The 19,343-nt window shown below is 44.6% G+C and overlaps 1 protein-coding gene across 3 annotated transcripts in view; it reads right to left on the bottom strand.

Moving 5' to 3' along the window:
• The window catches only part of arhgap45a (Rho GTPase activating protein 45a), a 32,023-nt gene that overhangs the window by 3,853 nt on the left and 8,827 nt on the right, over positions 1-19,343 (bottom strand). For all 3 annotated transcript variants that reach the window (XM_042092661.1, XM_042092670.1, XM_042092676.1), the window contains exons 9-22: positions 19,165-19,275; positions 18,696-18,776; positions 18,351-18,518; positions 10,653-10,790; positions 8,638-8,825; positions 6,866-6,957; positions 6,597-6,695; positions 6,383-6,478; positions 5,502-5,665; positions 4,631-4,819; positions 4,346-4,483; positions 3,527-3,768; positions 2,799-3,039; positions 2,019-2,100 (exon numbers count right to left, since the gene is read on the bottom strand). In XM_042092661.1, the coding sequence (XP_041948595.1) occupies positions 2,019-2,100; positions 2,799-3,039; positions 3,527-3,768; positions 4,346-4,483; positions 4,631-4,819; positions 5,502-5,665; positions 6,383-6,478; positions 6,597-6,695; positions 6,866-6,957; positions 8,638-8,825; positions 10,653-10,790; positions 18,351-18,518; positions 18,696-18,776; positions 19,165-19,275 (2,029 nt within the window). The remainder of the gene's footprint in view (positions 1-2,018; positions 2,101-2,798; positions 3,040-3,526; positions 3,769-4,345; positions 4,484-4,630; positions 4,820-5,501; positions 5,666-6,382; positions 6,479-6,596; positions 6,696-6,865; positions 6,958-8,637; positions 8,826-10,652; positions 10,791-18,350; positions 18,519-18,695; positions 18,777-19,164; positions 19,276-19,343) is intronic.

Here is a 19,343-nt window from a genome sequence, read left to right as displayed (position 1 = left end):
TTGTTGGACATCAGAAAAAACACTTCAGAATCAGCTTTATTGGCCAGGTTTGCGAAAACAAACAAGGAATTTGACTCCGGTTAATCTTTGCTCTCAAAGTACAGCACTCAATATATAAGAATAAAAAATAAAAAACATAAAAGAATAAAAACAGATCAGTAAGAATAGAATAAAGACAAGTAGAATATGGCTATAAGTATAAATACAGTACATATGCAATAAATAGAACACTATGGGTGGGATAGGGTAGTGCAATTGTCCGGAGGGGGTGGTGGGTGGGTGGAGTGTGGCTGGAGATGTCCACCTCCTTGTTTTTCCTGTCAAGGTTGCCATGGTCGTGGACACCTCAACAGGCACGGGCAAGATGCAATATACAATTGAAGAGAGGGTAGGAATTGTGCAATATCAGTATAGACTGAGATTTAAGATTTAAATATAAATATAGTGCAAGGCAGTTCAGTGATGTATTATTAACATGATATAATACATATGATAATGTATTAATAACAATATTGTAATTGTAAGATTGAAGTATACATGAGGTAGATGAGCAGAACAGTGTTGTTTGACTTCAGTGTAAGGGTGGGGGCTATTTCTGAGTGTTCAACAGAGTGACTGCTTGGGGGAAGAAGCTGTCAATGTGTTGGCTGGTTTTGGGGAACAGTGCCCTGAAACGCCTACCAGAGGGAAGGAGGTTGAACAGTTTGTGACCAGGATATGGGGAGTCTGCAGAGATTTTTGCTGCCTTTTTCCTGACCCTGGACCGGTACAGGTCCTGGATGGAGGGAAGGTCAGCTCCATTGATCTCTCGGCCGTAATTGTCTGTTGCAGTCTGGCTCTGTCCCGTTTAGTGGCTGACCCAAACCAGACAGTGATGGAGGTGCAGATGACAGACTGAATGATGGCTGAGTAGAAAGTGGTCAGCAGTCCCTGGTTGACCCCAGGAACCTAAAGGAATCCACAGTGGACACTGTCGTTCTGAATGGTGGGGGGGCTTCTCCTAAGGTCCACTGTCATCTCCACAGTCTTCTTGGGGTTAAGCTCCAAGTGGTTCTGACTTCACCATTGGACCAGCTGATCCACCTCCTGTCTGCAAGCAGACTCATCACCATCCTTGATCAAACCAAATGACAGTGGTGTCATCTGCAAACTTCAGGAGTTTTACAGACGGGCTCTTTGAGGTGCAGTCATTAGTGTAGAGGGAGTCCCATATTGACGGCATCATCGGCCGACCTGTTTGCCCTGTAGGCAAACTGCAGGGGGTCCAGCAGGGGTCCTGTTATGTCCTTCAGATGGCTCAACACCAGTCTTTCAAATTATTTCATGACCACAGACGTCAGGGTGTCGGGCCTGTAGTTATTTAATCCTGTGATGGATTGGTTGGGGACTGGGATGATGGTAGAGCTTTTAAAGCAGGAGGGCACTTCACACAGCTTCAGGTTCAAGATTTGCATGAAGATTGGCGCCAGCTGTTCTGCACAGACACCCTCAGGTCCTGGAGCCTTCTTGATCTTCTACTTCTGGCAGATTGCTGCTGGTTTCCTATATCCCATGAGGCTTTGAGTCAAAAATGGGTGCAACTTCCGCTTCTCAGTATAACAACACTTTTTTAAGTTCAAGTTCCTCAGACTGAATTATTTTAGTCCAGTTATATGTACAACCACAAACAGCACATGTTGTCCCTGAGCTCCGTAACATCATCTCTCATAAAGATTTGCTACTCTACACACTAAATAATAATCCGAGAAATACTTGGCCTCTTCGCTAACTGGCACACAAAATACCATAGGTATACTACCTCTGCCGCCTCACCGGAAGTTTGATGTATGTGAATGCGAGTTACACTGACAAAGTAAAGCTGATTTCAATTGCTAACTGTGATCCACTGAAATAGAGAAATGGTGAAATGTGAAATGGTGGTTTAATCCTGTACAGAGTATGTGCGTCACTGGGCGAGTGTTGTTACTGTATGTGTGTCACTGGAAGCACAACGCATAGTGTTGCTATGTGTGTCTCACCACAGCACTGCTCTGGGTCAGCTCTGCTCTGCTCCTCTTCTCCTTCCTGGGGCTTCGTCTGCCTCCTCTCCTCTCCACCATTCTACACACACACACACACACTGGACTGAGCAACTGTGGTGGAATAGGTGAAGCGATTACATGCTGTAGCCTCCTAAAAAGTGGTATAACGTGGTGTTGATGGCTCCTGGTTTGGCTGAAAGCCAGTAGTGTTCGCCTCCTGTGTTGTATGTTAACAGTTCAGTGTTACACAATGTTACAATGGCATGTCTTGTGGTCTTGAGGAAGGGCAAAACCTTGACATTTCAACACATGACATTTCTCTCCATTATGACACTGGCTATCTACCAATTATTTGCTCTGATGGACATTCTTCGAAAATAGGAACAGAAGAAACCAAAGTTCTCTCCGGTCTCTCTTGGTGTTCCATGGCTGAATGGCTGAGTACAAAGCCTTCTGCGTGTGACTGTTCTGTACTGGTATTAGTGTGTTGAGTGGCCTATGAGAGGAGAATACCGTATAGGCACACCTGCCTCGCCCCTATGAGGGGTAAAGGGTTCACATGCCATGCAGGTGGAAGCAGCCGTCTGTGTATGTAAACAGAGAGCGGCACCTCTTGAAGCCCTGAAGCCTACACCTACTGCCACAGCACTGCCTCTCAACAGTGTCCCCGACATAGCCTAACAGGCCTAGTCTGAAGACCCTACTACTGGCTAGCTTTGCTCGAGTTCGGGGGAATGGAGGGCAACAAGGAGTAGATCAGCCTGTCCTGCTGCTCACCTGCGATTGGCTGTGGAGGAATGAGGGCGGGCAGGGGGGCCGCAGTCCCCCAGAGTCCTGGCTGAAGATCTGTTTGTGGAAGACGATGAGAGCCTCCACGATGCGTGCCTGGTGGGGGTAGTCAACCAGCGAGGACAGCGACACAGTGGCCCCTGTGGGTTTGGGCCGCATCAGCGTGGGGCCGAAGACTATACCAAGGTTACTGGGACTCATCTTGTTGTCCTGCTCCAGCTCCGACACCCTGAGAGAGAAGGATGGGACACGGGGAAACAGAGCGTGAATACACATTAATTAGGCTTTCATCATAATGCTCCTAACACTGATATTTATATCTGAATAGGTAACTAAAGACCTCAACCATGTGAGTCTCAGGTCTGCCATTTACAAGAGTAATAGATTAGAATCGTAAAAGAATAGCTGAGCAGTAATACACCACATGCCTTGGTGCACTGTGAGAATGCCACGGATATGATAGTATGATGCACGCAGGAGGGCACACACAGCCATGATACACAGGCATCACAAGCTGATTTACAGTAGTGCTTCACTAACAACTCAGTTTCCCATTCTCATTAACAGTTGCTAAGCAAACCACAACTGGCTCCATTCAACCCATGCTAGCATGTCTTATAGGCATCAACAGTGCAGCAGGAAGCCAACACTATACTATACTGTACTATTAGCCTAGGTGTACCAGAGGTCAACACAGCGTGATCTCCCATTCTGACCTCTGCAGGTGGCGTGTGATATAGCGTAGCGTGGTGATGTTGGCCGGAGGCAGCTCCTGCAGCAGTGCCTGGAGCTTCTCTACCAGCGCCACCACCGCTGGCTCAGTGTCCGGCCCTCGGTCCACCAGCTCCGAGGTCTTCCCTGCGTCCCCTCCCTCCGAGCCCTCGGCCTGCTGCAGGCTCTCCTTGGCCAGCCCCATCAGGCTGTTGTACATGCGGAACGGCATGATGGGCTCCGGCAGCTACAGGGACAAACACACACACACACACACACACACACACCGAGAGAAGGCGATATGAAAGTGAAACTCGGCTCACATGATGACTGAATTAAGAGAAGCGGAAACAATGTTCCAACTCAGGTACTGGCAGTGGATTTGAAAATCAGCCACATTAACTGCAGGAAAATCCAAACTGACAGACACAATGCTCACATCATATGCACCAAGGATATCGTCTTAACGCATCAGAAGGTGACAGGTCAAATATTTCCTCCTAGTCAATAGCATTTTGATTATTCAATAGGTAATGATGGAATGTTGCTCCAGATATGACCAAACTGGGAACAGACCTTCTGTGCTCAACCTGAGATTCTGTGTGGAGGTCTCTGTGTGTGTGTATGTATGTATGTATGTATGTATGTGTGTGTGTGTGTGTGTGTGTGTGTGTGTGTGTGTGTGTGTGTGTGTGTGTGTGTGTGTGTGTGTGTGTGTGTGTGTGCGTGCGTGTGTGTAGGGATGGGCAGTATTTATGATATGTATTTGATAGTATTTTGTAATTTGTTTTTTATTGGGGTGAGGAAAATGGCTTCATACGGACCTGTCTGAGGTAGAGCTTGAGCACATTGCTGATGTCATGAGGGGAAGCTTGAGAAAGCTCCACCAGATCCTTGCCGTTCTCAAAGGCCTGGCACAGTTTCTCCACACGCGTCTTCACCCCATTCACACGGTAGATGCCCTGCACAACACACACACACACACACACACTATAACCTCACTGAAGAAACTCATCAAAAAGACAGCTAAAAGTAATACGAATCCACCTGGCAATTTATTTGCTTTCTTTCTTTATTTTCGTTGTTACGTCATGCCTTCCGAAACTCACCTTCATCTTGAGCGCCCTCTTCTCGATCTCCAGGATGCACTTCTTGATGATGAAGGGGATGCTGTCCGAGCTGCCCTGCAGCACGCTGGAGAAGTCGCGGCCGAACAGCTGCAGACGGCCCTGCAGCTTCTTGTGCCCACACTGGATGGCTAGCGACTCCAGGCATTTCTTGTGGCAGGCCACAAAGCACTGCACAGAGCACAGCAGCCACATCAACAACTACTCCTACATCAGCACTGGGATGCATTACCACCAGGCCCACAGTCATACAATCATATAGGACTCTGGCATGCGTCTGGTTGATGCGTTCAATCATAATTATATTGCTGATAAAAATGCTTATTAAGTCATTGAACAGAGTCAGTAGAGTTATTAGGCTTTTGAATACCATAAAGCCATAAATGCAAATGTACAGCTCTAGATGGAGTTGAAACTCCTGTCTCCTCCAAATCCATCCCCATCATAAACACAGCTTTGGCTAAATAGGCTGAAACATGACACACTGAGAGATGATACACAAGTATGTTCTCATCCTTACATAACCTGGCCAGAATGTAATGGATTGATAACTGTCAGAGTTTGAGGATTTATCATCATTGGCTACACCTTTAAGTCAAAAACATCTCAGTACCAGTGCACAATCCCTTACTATTGAATTAAGAGTATTAGTTCATCATAAGCAACAGCCATTTAGTATCTACAATATTCCTGAACAAAACAGGCACTTTTTGCAGAAAAAGCATTCCTGCAGCTCTTCACTTAAAATGCATATAACTCCTGCTGCTTGTGTTGAGTGACAAATCTGTATACAAACAGGTGGACCACTGTAGCCATGTTGAATCTGACAGTTTTGCTGTCAGCTGTGACCCACCTCCTCACACTCCGCTCCCTGGAAGTACACGTAGCTGTCACACTCCCGGCACTTGGACGGAGTCCGCAGCTTGCGTAGCCGATGCGTCTTTGCAGCCTTGGAAAGCCCCACGTTCCGGAAAGGTCCAGTGGGGACGGCAATCTCCGGTTCCATCCCGTTCATGCCTAAGAATGCACAGAACATGTTGCACGCCAGGGCTGTGTGATCCTGTTGCCTTGCTCTCTCAAACACAAATGGCTTGGCAGAGCATTCCACTGTGCCTCATGTGTACATGTCAACACATGGCCAACATGCAGGAGTGGACAATGTCAATAAGAGGAAATACATGATGTGCACTGTGCTCTACAGGAAGAGGCACCACTCTAGGCATCAGCAGTGACAGACACACATGCTTCCATGTGTTAAACCCATGAGCCTATCTAGTCTATCCACATTCTACATTACTTTTGAACTGAACAATCACACAGTGCCAGTGTGTCCTTATACCGGATATCTGCACATTTTTAAAGTATGCATTATTTAATGAATTTTAAGACCTCTACTTCTAAGACTTATTTTATGTAAAAAGCATAGCACTTCTTCCTTCAACGTAGCCTAAATGTTACGTTGAAAGCAGTCTGACAGGAGTAATATGTCATAAGTAATATATCAGACTGATTTCAGTCAGAAATTTCATTGTAGAATAGGCAAAAAAAGTAATTCTGCTGCAGATCTAATTTAATACTGGCCCTCCCACAATTCCAGACATTATAAAACAATTGTAGTCCTTAAATATCAAAAACTGTATTCAAAACGTTTTAAGATTTTGAAAATCTATGGGGCACCTGTAGTAATTAATAAATATGTTGAATACAGTTAACGGTGTTCTGGAGGGAACTCACGTTCGAAAGAGGCCACATTTCCATCCCCTTCATCCAGATCTTCACTAGATGATAGGGTTCCCGCAGAAACAGGCCTTTGGGCTTTAGTGATGTCACCTATAATCATAAAACCACACCATAACAATTACACAACCATTTAGAAAAATGGAATCGGCTTGAGATACATATGGCTGACACAGACCCCTTAAGAGTGCTGTGCATTATGGGATGGTACCTGTGCTGGTGGTGGGGGACCCTGGGCCACTAGCCCCTCCCACACTGTCTGTGTCGCTCAGGGTAGAGGGCCACGACTTATGGGATTGGTCTCGACCCGCTGTAGAAGAAACATCAAGATAAAGTCTCAGAACTTTCCAACATTAATCCCAATCACTAAAGATCAGGATAAACGTCCATCTCAGAACTTTCCAACATTAAAGGTTGTATCAGCGATTTCAGGCCTTTTCAGCATGCGTGAGGGGCACCTGCCCCAGGAGTCCATCTCACCTCTCCTCTGTTTGACCGCATCTCCAGATCCAGACTCCCCTGCAGCTGGGGTGCTGTCAGAGCCGCTGAGGCTTCGAACCCGCGTTGAACCCCTAAGTGAAGAGAACAGTTCAAATTTGATTCATCAAAGTTCGATTATGTTCAAAGATGATCATGGAGATGACAGGTGGTAACCCATTAGCTTCACACTGACAGCATTGTCTATTATTCCACTAACAATACTTCATCAACCATTTACATGGACAGACAAGATAAAGGATTATATCCATCTATCTATGCATGTCTCCGATGACTTCAGAAATATCACAGAATACCAGCAACATGAAACAACTTGGGCAAAACCCAAACGACCAGCTCAGTCCACCAGCACTGTGCCATGGGCAGAGTGTCCCATGCATGTGTCATGTGTAGGGTTGGGCACCGAAACACGGTTCTAATATGGCACCGGTGCCGACGCAAACGGTAGTAACTGCATCGAATAACAAAGTGGATTTCGGTGCCTCATTTCGGTGCTTAAATAGCGTTTTTTTTTTTTTTTTTTTTTAATAGGCATCGCTGCATGTCATGCGCCATCTCTAACGTCTTGCTCTGATAGCAACACATCCAGATACAGTTACCCAACACAAACACTGGATGTATAAACCAGAGGGGTGCACTAGGAGAGTGGATGGACAGTGTTTGACAGCTTGTGTGAGCCCAAGTAGCTTACTTTAAAGCGATATCACGAGCTCCTGTCAAAATCTAGCAGTGGGCCTAACTACACACAAGCAAAAGGCTATGAAACAACATCAACAGTAGGCCTATGTTACACAATATCCTTGCTAATGCGCTAACTGGCATTTATTTAAAATGTTATCAGCAAAGTTATAAGGTGAAAACTTTATTTCAAAGTGCGTTCTAAACAACATAATGGCATGATATTAATCTGTCATGTGCATGAGGCCCATATAGCAATGAATATGAAGATTATGTTAAAAGTTAGCTGGCAAAAACATAAATATGTAGGTTACATACCTGATGTCACTGTCACTGAGCTGTCAAAGAGGCTACGAAACCATCTCCGTACGTTATCGCTAATTAAACTCAGCTGACTGGTGTTAGCGCATATCCCATAGTTGCTGTTAAAATGGCTACCAGGCTAGCGTTGGGAATCTAAACACTTCAACACCGACATGTAGCCTAACATGTTCAAAACTATTGCGTGTTATGGGGGAAGACATGAAACTTCTTGAAGCATTTGGGAACACACTGAATTAACTGGAAAGTAGAGTCCCTGTAGATTAGCTTGCTTGCAAATGCCGTTGTCCATGACCTGGCAGTTTTATGGCAAGCGGTTTTAACATACCTTATGGCAAAACGCCCACACTGGGTAAACTTGAAAGCAGAGCTTTAGCCTACCATTGTGTGTGCATGCATGGCAAGCTGTTTTAACATTTAAATGTATTATTCGTAGGAGCAATGAGATATTGTAAATTGAATATGCCAGTTCAATTTCATGTTCAAATTTGTCTTATCAACAATAAAAAAAAGCAATTCATGCTTTAGACCATTTTAATTTAAAACATTTTAAAAACAAAGTACCGGTTCAGGCACCGTTTCGGCACCGGCACCGTTTTAAAAGTATCGATTTAGCACCGGTATCGGATAAAACCCAAATGATACCCAACCCTAGTCATGTGGCTGCAACAGCTCTGTCAGTCCTAAACGCTCTGTGCTGTGCCGTGTGTGTGTGTGTGTGTGTGTGTGTGTTTGGGGGAGGGGGCTATACTCACTGGCTGGTGTCGGAGTACCGCTCAAATGTGTAAGTGGAAGGCGGCTCCTGACTGAGGGGCAGGTTCTTGACGTGGGCAGCGTACTGCTGGCCTGGGTCGTACAGCTTGCAGCTCTCGCACAGCGTCTGGTAGTGCACCGGCAATGCAGCTGTCTGCATGTGCATGATCTGGTAGTAGTAGATAGTGCACTGCAGGGAGAATGAGAGAGGACATGAAACAGAAAAAGGCAAAGGCAGGATGTCTGCATGAGTCCCATAAATTACACAGATGAATGGGCAGGTAATTGTACTGTGAATCGGTTAGGATTTGAGGGTGACCTGTATGGTCTCTGTTTCAAACAGGTATCACAAGTCACTGAGAGCTGAACAAACCCATAGCTTAAAGGTAAACTATGCAGTATTGGCAATTTCCTTACTGTTTTTGCTTCTTTTTCGCTGGCTGTCATGACGAATAGCTGAGAAACTCCATCGCTAACTTTTTCTAGCCGGTGCCTGCGTGTATGTGTATTTGAACGCAGTAAAGCAATTTGTTACACTTGTTATGCTTCCTGACACTGAGGCCGTGGGCCCGCCGGCCCACAGTTGCAAGGGTGTTTTTTCCGCTCACAGGCGCTAGGGGGAAGCGAGACGGCCACCATTCAACCCGAAAAAAGTCATATAACCATTCCAATGACTCTGAAGCTGTTAAATGAAGGTAAAGCTAAAAAACTTGCATATTAAGCTAAAAAATCTGCATAGTGTGCCATCAAAGTGAGAAATCTAAGAGTGGGACAAATGTCCAAAATCATTAGCGTCCGTTTCAGGCCTTTAATTCTTCACTATGAGCACCATAAAACGCGACATGATATGTACGAACAGAACGCACAGGAATGAAAGCTCACTCTGCCCACCACAGGCGTGTTGTATGGCAAGCTGCGCTTTTCAACATGGGAAGGTTGAGGGAAGCCAAGAAGTTGGGAGGAGTGTTAAAAGCAACAGATTAGGTAATTAGGTAATCCACAGTATATATCAAAGCTGTTAAAACCTTCTGCTTGACCGTTGAATTTGTCTGTTATAGCTGCACATTTAGCTTGAGTATTTGCTTAAGTATGAGTAGAATCTTATTTGTTTGATGCCATCTTATTTGTTTGATGCCATCTTATTTGCCTGTACTGTATTGATTCCTTTTTATTTAATGTCCTCCCTAGTTAATTCCTTTCAACTGCGCTTTTGATTAAATTATATCATTCCTTTATGGCCACAGTAAATTACACTGGAGGTGCCAACTTCGAAATGAGCGTCATATCTTGTTGGTAAACAGAACGTACAAAAAGAAGGTATAGTGCATGATTTTAGTGCTGCCGCGATTAGTCGACCATGAAAATTTGTTTTAGTCGATGAGTCGTTTTACTATTGACTTAATATTGATTTCTTCGATTTATTTTTGGTCTCCCATCTCAAACGGCTCATTGCAATGTTATTAACTCCATGTAATTAACTCTCGAGAAGTACTGTATGTGACTGTCTTTGGATGTTACACACATGGAACACATCTCAGATCGTAGCATAACTCACAACAGAGCACACATAGGCCTACCACAAGCATAGTTAAATAAGGGGATACATGTCAATAACAAAGTATGGTGAATTATGTCCATAGTATCCACAACAGTATACTATCCTAATGGAAATGCAGATACTTATTCTTAGATTGTTACATAATGTTTTTTTAACACTTAAAAAGTAGGCTGATATATATATTTATGTTCTGCCGCTTCAGTTGAGTTCAAAATAAAATGGACACAACGATATAACAAACAGTTTTTTTTTTTTTTTAAATTAGTTGACTAATTGAAAAATTAGTCAAAAGATTAGTCATTAGAAAATTAGTCTACATGGTCTACACTACATGGTTTCTGTAGACTGGACCAGGTGTCAGGGCTAAGAGAAATCTGGTCAGGCATGTAAAGGTGAGCTGGTCCAGGTCTGAGTGGGAGGAAGAGTGAGTGCAGTTGCACTTCTCTGCTAGAGACTTACAGTGCGGAGCGTTTGGTCTGTCTGTTTGATCAGGTCCTGGATCTGCCGCAACACGTTCACCTTCACGTCTTCCAACTCCTGCTGGTGGGTGCTGGCGTCAGCGATGCACGTACGGTATGTGGCCTCCGCTTCCTCGGCCTGGGCACACAAACACACACACACACCCCCAAAACGGATGAGCTTCAACATAGCTGAGCAACTCAACATATTCAGCAGGCACCATACACTGGCACCATAGCTACATCTTCTAAATATATATTGTATGTGCACACAAAAGGACCATCTAGTGTTCTCCTGTACTGCCAGTAATATACTTACAGTTAGCACGCTCTGCCAATGTCCAAAAACAATGTTGTCTATCAAGGATAAACAAGTGATCAGATCCACACAAGTCTAAAGAACTACTGACACTGTCTCGTCTCTCAAGCTATTAATATATGCCCTGTTGGTGTGGCCCTAGCCTGAAGCATGGAATGTTTTGTCAGCAAACCTTTAGCAATCGCTGTGGTCACCTGACATGATGTTCACAATACCTGATAGATGAGTATATCTGTTTTTGCATTACCCTCGTTGCAAAGTATTACAGTATTTCCCTGAAATTAGCCTGTCAACAGACAGGTTTTGGGAGTACTAAGCAAGGGCACCCACATATGATACGGGGGACCCAAACGCACCCACGTAACATATGATACGGGGACCCAAACGCACCCACATAACATATGATACGGGGGGGGGGGCCCAAACAGATCCACATATGATACGGGGGACCCAAACGCACCCACATATGATACAGGGGGCCCAAACCAAAAAAGACCCACATATGAACCCCCCGGGGGACCCAAACGCACCCACATAACATATGATATTGGGGGGACCCAAAAAAAGCAACAGTCCTTCATTTCCTATAAACGGCGCTGGCATCTCAGTCACATTTTCCAAAGAAACACGCGGCTATTATGACACACTGTGGCGAGACTGTGGGAGGAGGAGGGAGGATCAGCGCTTTCAGACATGCGTGTAAGACCGGAGGTTCTGCCGATGTTAAACGGTGGGGCCGTATATCTGAACGACATAACCGGTCATATGGAAGTCCGAATTTAGCCGGTTGTTCTACTACTTCCCCCCTAGTATTTCCTCCGGACATTATGTAAATGTGATGTGTCTGAACGAGGCGAACATGCGGTTAAAATTCACACCTAGTGAGAGGGCGTGTTGGTGACGTTTCTTTCGTGCGTCCATGTGGTTAGATCTGACTTAAATGCCAGTGTTATGATGGAGTGGCCTAATGCTGTCCAGAAAATCTCCGACCTGGAAAGATGCAGACATCACAGAGCTACTGTCCATGAGGGCATATAACATTTTGATAGAACACATGGCAAGAGACGTTGTAGCCTACAACTGCATGGCAAGGCCAAACGAATTCAAAAGACTGAATCACCATAAGCAGAAGGCGCTGAAAAGGCAGTAGCCTACAGCGACGTCGTTGACGACAATAACAGGAGTATTTAATAAATTGTTAGCCAACACGGTTTTCTGTTCATTGATACCTCGCTGAGCTCGCTGATATTTGTTGAGCATAAATGCCTAGAGAAAATGAAAACGAAGAAAAGCCAACTTTGTTACAAGCTCCTTACGTAAAAGCAATAGACACATGGGGAGAGGATGCTTTTGGAAAAAATAAACCATGAAAAAACGAACAACTTCACTGTTATGTTAGTATTTTTATTGCTTAAAAACGTTGTATGATGGCTAAGTCTTGAGTTAGCCTACTGAATTGGCTGGTAGCCTACCATAAAGTTTGTGCATGCTCTCTCTCCAACGCAAACCAGATGTGGGGTAGCCTAGAAATCTAGACGCGCCCCTAGCGCAGGGCTAGTCTAGCAACTCTCTGTTGGCTTGTGAGCTCCAGAAATCGAAACGTTTACCCGTTTACTGCCAACGGTGCATATGGACCCTTTCAACAAGGTAAACAAAAACAATGCTTGAACGTTCTATTTGGGCCCCAATCTACTTCCTCTGCATTAAGATAACATATGGAATGTTAAAAAGGAAGTCTTGTGGGGCCAACTATGATGCTGATAATGGAACTCTCTTGAAAGGGTCCATATGCGCCCACAATGAGTGTGTTCTAGAATGTCAAGGGTGCATATGTGCGCCCAAGGAGCATCATCATTGCCGCGCTAACATGTAGCCAATTAAAACATCGTTACTGTGCTGTTGCTATGTTGATATGATAGTAAACATGTTCTAGACAGATCATGATTGGTTAATATTTCACAAATATGCTAATTACGTCATTCACAAACTTTAAGAAACAAATTAGCATCAGCTAAATATCAAGCTATCTAGCTAGCACACAGAGAGAGTTTGCGATTGCGGTACCGTGAATTTACGACCATGGCGGAGTTTTAATTTCAACTGGGACAGTGACAGCGATGAGGAGTTTTTCGGATTTGGAGAGGACTTGGAGGGGGTCCTGCGGTCCAGGGGAGGACGAGGAGGGAGTCGAAGGAGGAGCGGCCGGCGACTTCACTGGCTGTGGTGAGGGCGACGCCCCGCGGGAGTGGCTAGATGCGACAGGCAAGACGGTGGCCACTGAGGGGGAGAGGAAGCGATCTGATGGGAGGATCCCTTGGTGATCCACACCAACCCACGACCTGGTCCGCAGAGAGTTTGGGATTGTAGTGATCCATACCTTTTTTTAAAGCCTTTTTTAGCGATTGTGTCATTGATCTCATGGTGGCTGAGACAAACCGCTATGCTGAGGCGTTAGCTTCCACCGAGCTAGCGAGTCACTCTCGTTTACGTGACTATAAACCCACTGATCGCTCTGAGATGGAGGCGTTTTTGGCCATTCAGATCAGCATGGGTCTGACTAGAAAGCCTACTGGAGCACCCAAAGTTCACTGGGCTTGACACCAAGTTTCGCCCGTGTAATGACACGCAACCGCTTTCAGCTCTTGTCCTCCTGCATCCACTTCAATGACAACTCTCTGAGGTTGGAGAGAGGTCAGCAGGGTTATGATCCACTTTTTAAAATCCGCCCACTTATGGATCTAGTCCTGAAGAGTTTTCAGAGCGAGTACTACCCCCACGAACACCTCTCCATTGATGAATCCATGGTTTCATTTCGTGGAAGGGTGTTTTTTCGTCAGTACGTGCCAAATAAAAGACACCGGTTTGGTCTGAAGAATGTTGTCCTATCAGACGCGACAAGTAAATTACACGTACCTGTGGCACGTATACACTGGAGGGGCCTTCAACTACGATCGCTGTCTGGGTATTGGCCATAGTTCAGTTGTTGGCTTGCTAAGGGAAGCCAAGCTTTTGGGGAAGGGACACAGTCTCTATACTGACAGCTACTACACCTCACCCGCTCTTTTCCAAGAGCTCCACCGGCAAAACACCGGCGCGTGTGGAACTGTTCGTGTGAACAGGAAAGGCATGCCCCCTCAACTCCATGGTCTGAAACTGCGGCCTTCAGATCCCCCTGTGTTTTTTGAAAAACGTCCACTTTTAACTGCGTCTTTTCGTGATGCTGGCACAGTCACCGTCCTCTCCACAGTGCACGACAATCTCGTAATCACCAAACGAGTGCGTAGCAAGGGGCCTGATGGCTACAGAACTTTGCGCGAGCCAAAGAGCGTGGAGGACTACAACCGCTTCATGGGAGGGGTAGATCGCGGAGACCAGCTATGCTCCTATTACAGCTACCAACACCGTGCAATGAAGTGGTACCATCGGTTGTTCCATCATATCCGAGAGGTCGCACTTGTGAATGCCTACATCTTGCACAAAGAAAGTGGCAATACAATGCAGTCGGCAGGATTCCGCGAGCTTGTGGTGAAGGGGATACTGAGACGGAGGCAAATTGAGCTCACTCCTCGTCCCAGGCCAATCAGCACACCGTTAGTGCACACCGTTTAGTGCCCGTGCGTCTCACTGGTCGACACTTTCTCGGACAACACGAGAAATCGCGTCCGGACTGCAAAGTCTGTTCCACGCGGAGGCGCAGTCCAGATGACGCACATAGAGGGAGGAAGCAGACACCTTTCTTCTGCAAGACCTGTCCAGACCACCCTGCACTGTGCCCCACTGACTGCTTTGAGATGTACCATACAAAGCTTGTGTACAAACACTGGTGAGATGTTGTTTGCTTATTATAGTAGGCTATCTAGTATGCGTATCTGCTAGTATCTGGTAAATTACATTACTTAAACTACAAAACTTGAACTGATATTGTTTATTTGTTCAAATCTCTACCAGTGTAGAGGTTTTACTGTTCATTTTCAGAAATTCACACAAAACTTGAACTGATATTTATTGTTTGTTCAAATCTCTACCAGTGTAGAGGTTTTACTGTTCATTTTTAGAAATCTATGCAAAACTTGAACTGGCTATAGTAGCTGGCTAGCAAGTAGCTGGCTAGTAGTACACTAGTTTCCAAAAGATGTTCACAGTTCTTTTTTGTTCACTTCAACAGTTATTACATGTAGCTGTATACTCAAATGAAACATGGATCTAATCCAATGTGTTTTCAAAGGCAAAATAGGAAATTAATCACAGAGAACATGAGTATTGTGGCCACATATAGGTTGCTCCCCGGGCACAACACTGGTCTCTGCTGTTAGTGTGCTCACAAGAACTTAACCTATGTCAGTCCTTTACTGTTTGCAGATGTTAAAAAAACACCCCAGCAGGTGGATATTTTTTCTTTTATGATCTGCAAATTGTCATGTGCAAAGTATCTTGGTTTGTCACAAATACCACCAATAGTATATATACTCTTTTGATCCCGTGAGGGAAATTTGGTCTCTGCATTTATCCCAATCCGTGAATTAGTGAAACACACTCAGCACCAGAGGTGGGACCAAGTCACTGTTTGGCAAGTCACAAGTAAGTCCCAAGTCTTAGCACTCAAGTCCAAGTCAAGTCCCAAGTAAATACAGAGAAGGGCAAGTCGAGTCCAAGTCCAAGTCTCATCAAAGCCAAGTCGAGTCCAAGTCCAAGTCCCAATCTTTTTCAAGTCCTGAACAAGTCATCAGGTACTCTTCACTTAATAATGGCATTATTAGACTATCGATCATAATTTTAACACTTCCATCTAATCCACAGATTTTTTTTTTATAAATACAGATTAAAATATGTTCAATGTTTCTGTCTTGAAATCTTTTACGATATATGCATACGCATACAATATACACATGTGCATACCTGAGTAATCTGTACAAAACGGATAGCTACATGACAAATAAAAATATTGTTTTTCCAAATTTCGGAGCCCACTGTAAGGATGAGTAATAATTTGACTGATGGCATTTCACTGCGCTAGGCCACAGATTTACCTGCAAACAATTTATTAGGCTGTCTGCCAGTGGCGACTCATAAGGGAAGCCAAGGTCAACACTTTTATATTATTTAAAAGATCACTTTAAGCCCATTGTGTGCCACTGTCCACACATTCTCATAATGATCTTTTTTACCAGCTCCATTCCTATGGCTAGTCCACAAACTCAAACATTGTTTGTGCCACATGAATAGCACAATATTAACAATGATAAGCATTATATTAAGTTGGCACAAACAGCTTTCATTCCTTTGGAAATAGATGCATGTATGACATGATGCTTGCTTGACATTTTCTGTTTGCAATTAAATGTGAATTATGAGCCTGGTAGCCAGTAGCCACCTAGCTAGCTGAGTGGAATGCGTTTCAATCGGCATATCAATGTGCTTCATGTAAACAAATTATTGAATAGGCCTACTTCAAGACTCACCATTTCCATTAAACAAAGGCAAAGACAACTCTTCATATTCTTGTCCACTTTCCAAATCACAGTGAGTGCAGCCTATGTCATAGTGACCTGGATCTCATAGTTTATAACAGTAGTGAGAACCGGATAAATCCGCAATTTCCCCTAATCTCGTATTTGTTGCCTTCATGATTTCCTTTTATACGTTTCTTATATTTAAAAGAAAATATCAATCATCATCAACAATGACAAGCCAGCTGGAACCTGCCACTCGTTTTCTCTCCCTCTCGTGCGTGCTTAGATGGGGTTCTCAATTAAATGGAGTAGGCTAGCATAAGTTCAAGTTGGATCTTAATGGAGAGGACTCGAAAAGTATCATCTTTATGTAACATGCTGTTGGTGCATTTTGACATTGTAAACGTTCTCTAACAAGAGTGCAAATCAGTTTGCAGTAAAGCTACTAGTTATTAGCTAAATGTTGGTCGTTTCTCTGTCTCTTGGTGCCCTACACACAGTGCGTAACGCATGTGGGGGTAGCGGCAGCACTGAACTGTGCTCTGGACTGGCCGCTTGTCTCCGCTATTTTTTTTTTTTTAGTCGCGGAGGGAAAACATCTCTGGGGTGACTGGTCCACGATCAGGAAATTTAGTTTTTGACTCGAGACATGTCAAGTCGTCACAAGTCAAAGAGGCAAAGTCCGAGTCAAGTCTCGAGTGAATAGTATTCAAGTCCAAGTCGAGTCGCAAGTCATGCCGAATTTTATCAAGTCAAGTCTGAAGTCATTAAAATCATGACTCGAGTCTGACTCGAGTCCAAGTCATGTGACTCGAGTCCACATGTCTGCTCAGCACACAGTGAACATACAGTGAGGTGAAGCACACACCTTGCTCAAGGGCACTTCAGCCGTTCCTACTGGTCGGGATTCGAACCGGCAACCCTCCGGTTAGTTCGAAGCGCTAACCAGTAGGCCACGGCTGCCCCTCAATTACCAAAAAGAACTTATTATTTATATTTATTGTTCAATTTTACTACAGGGGTGTTTATGTTTAGTCATTCTAAACATTTCTGGACCTGAATTTAATTGCAAAGGAACAGCATAAATAATGACATGCATGGTACTACATGATTAACATGTCACTGTTTGTTAGACTACCTGATTTATCTGAATTGAAACCGCCTACCGTTTGTCACGTTGTATGTTATAAGTTTGCTACTCAATCATTTTGTAATGATGTAATGAGATGTATTTAGAGTATGTAATAATATATTATTAATCGATTAAATTACATATCTTCCTATGAATATTATCTATTGTGTGTGTTTTTGAGGTGATAATTCATTAGTACATATTACAAATTGTATTGTGCAACTGCTGTTTGTAATGACCACAATGACATACACAATGTTTTTTGGAGCCCTAAATAGAGGCAGTGGTGTAACATCCTTTGTTATTTGACTGTAGCTATCAAAAAGTAGTGTAAAACCAGAAAACAGATACTTTATACACAGTTTGACAATATCCAGCAGATTTTTGGGGGATTTAGAATGTTGTTCTGGCAGTGAGGGGGTGCAGTATTCTAGAATTCCGTGGCAGTTAAAGAGTAATCGCGTATAGAGTTTGGTGGGCTTAACATAATGATTGATGGCAGAGTTGCAACGGCATCATATCTGAATCATCCGAAGGGTAGGACCTCCGTTTGACAAACCTCCGCATGTACTCCGGAGGTTATATCTGAAAGCGCTAGACTCGTTTAGGGACACAACACATACACACCGAAAGAAGCCTGCCTCATAAAAGTGCCCCAAACAACAAAAAATTCAACAAGATCAGTTGATTTGTGTAATTCTTTCTCCCCCCCCCCCCCCCCCCCTACAATAACACTTTGAGGCACAGAGGTTGAAGCAACTTCCACCTGGTGAGTCACTTCCTCTTGGGTCAGCTGACCTTGTTGCGTGCTTCCTCCTCCAGTCGTCTCTTCTTGTCGAGGCCCTTGGTGGCTGAGCCACTCTGCTCCTCCTCCACCTTGTTGACCACGCTGCGCGCCTTATCGTACTCCTCACAGCGAGCCACATACGCCTGCTTGGCCTTACGCAGGTTGTTCTCAGCCTCCACCTAGACAGCACATACACAAAGATATACAAACAAACAGCAACACACAGTGATAGTAACGCACACTCACATACTAACTTGTATTATGGCATATATCCATAGAAACACACACACACACACACACACACACACACACACACACACACACACACACACACACACACACACACACAAACGTACCAGCTTCCTCTTTGCTCTCTGCCATTGTTCTTTAATCTCTCTACGTTTCTTCTCATGTTCCTGCTTGCGCTGCAACAAAGGCTGACATACAGAAAGCGTGCCAGTTTTAACTTCTGTCCAACTGTGGGTATGCGAGTGTGTTATTGAACAACTGTATCTCCAGTATGCATGTAGGTTCATCTGTGTGCGTGTGCGTGTGTGTGTTTTGTGTGCTGTGTGTGTGTGTGTGTGTGTACCTGTATGAAGGGATGTGTGTGTGTGTGTGTTGTGTGTGCTGTGTGTATGTGTGCGTCCTATGTGTGTGTGTGTGTGTGTTTTGTGTGCTGTGTGTGTGTGTACCTGTATGAAGGGATGTGTGTGTGTACCTGTATGAAGGGATGTGTGTGTGTGTGTGTGTGTGTACCTGTATGAAGGGATGTGTGTGTGTGTGTGTGTGTGTGTGTGTGTGTGTGTGTGTGTGTGTGTGTACCTGTATGAAGGTGTGTGCGTGCATGTTGCCAGTGGCCTGCTGTGCTCCCATGCTCTGCTCCAGGTCCTGCTCCAGGGCCAGAGAGTAGATGGAGAAGAGCGGCATGTGGGGCTGGAGAAGGAGAAGAGAGAGAGAACATTTACAGTATGAGAGATTTGTCACACCTCCATGGAGCAATA

Source organism: Alosa sapidissima, chromosome 1 (assembly GCF_018492685.1).
Source record: "Alosa sapidissima isolate fAloSap1 chromosome 1, fAloSap1.pri, whole genome shotgun sequence".
Lineage (NCBI taxonomy): Eukaryota > Metazoa > Chordata > Actinopteri > Clupeiformes > Clupeidae > Alosa > Alosa sapidissima.
The sequence above is the reverse complement of the archived record's forward strand: the minus strand, read 5'-3'. Positions and strand labels throughout refer to the sequence as shown.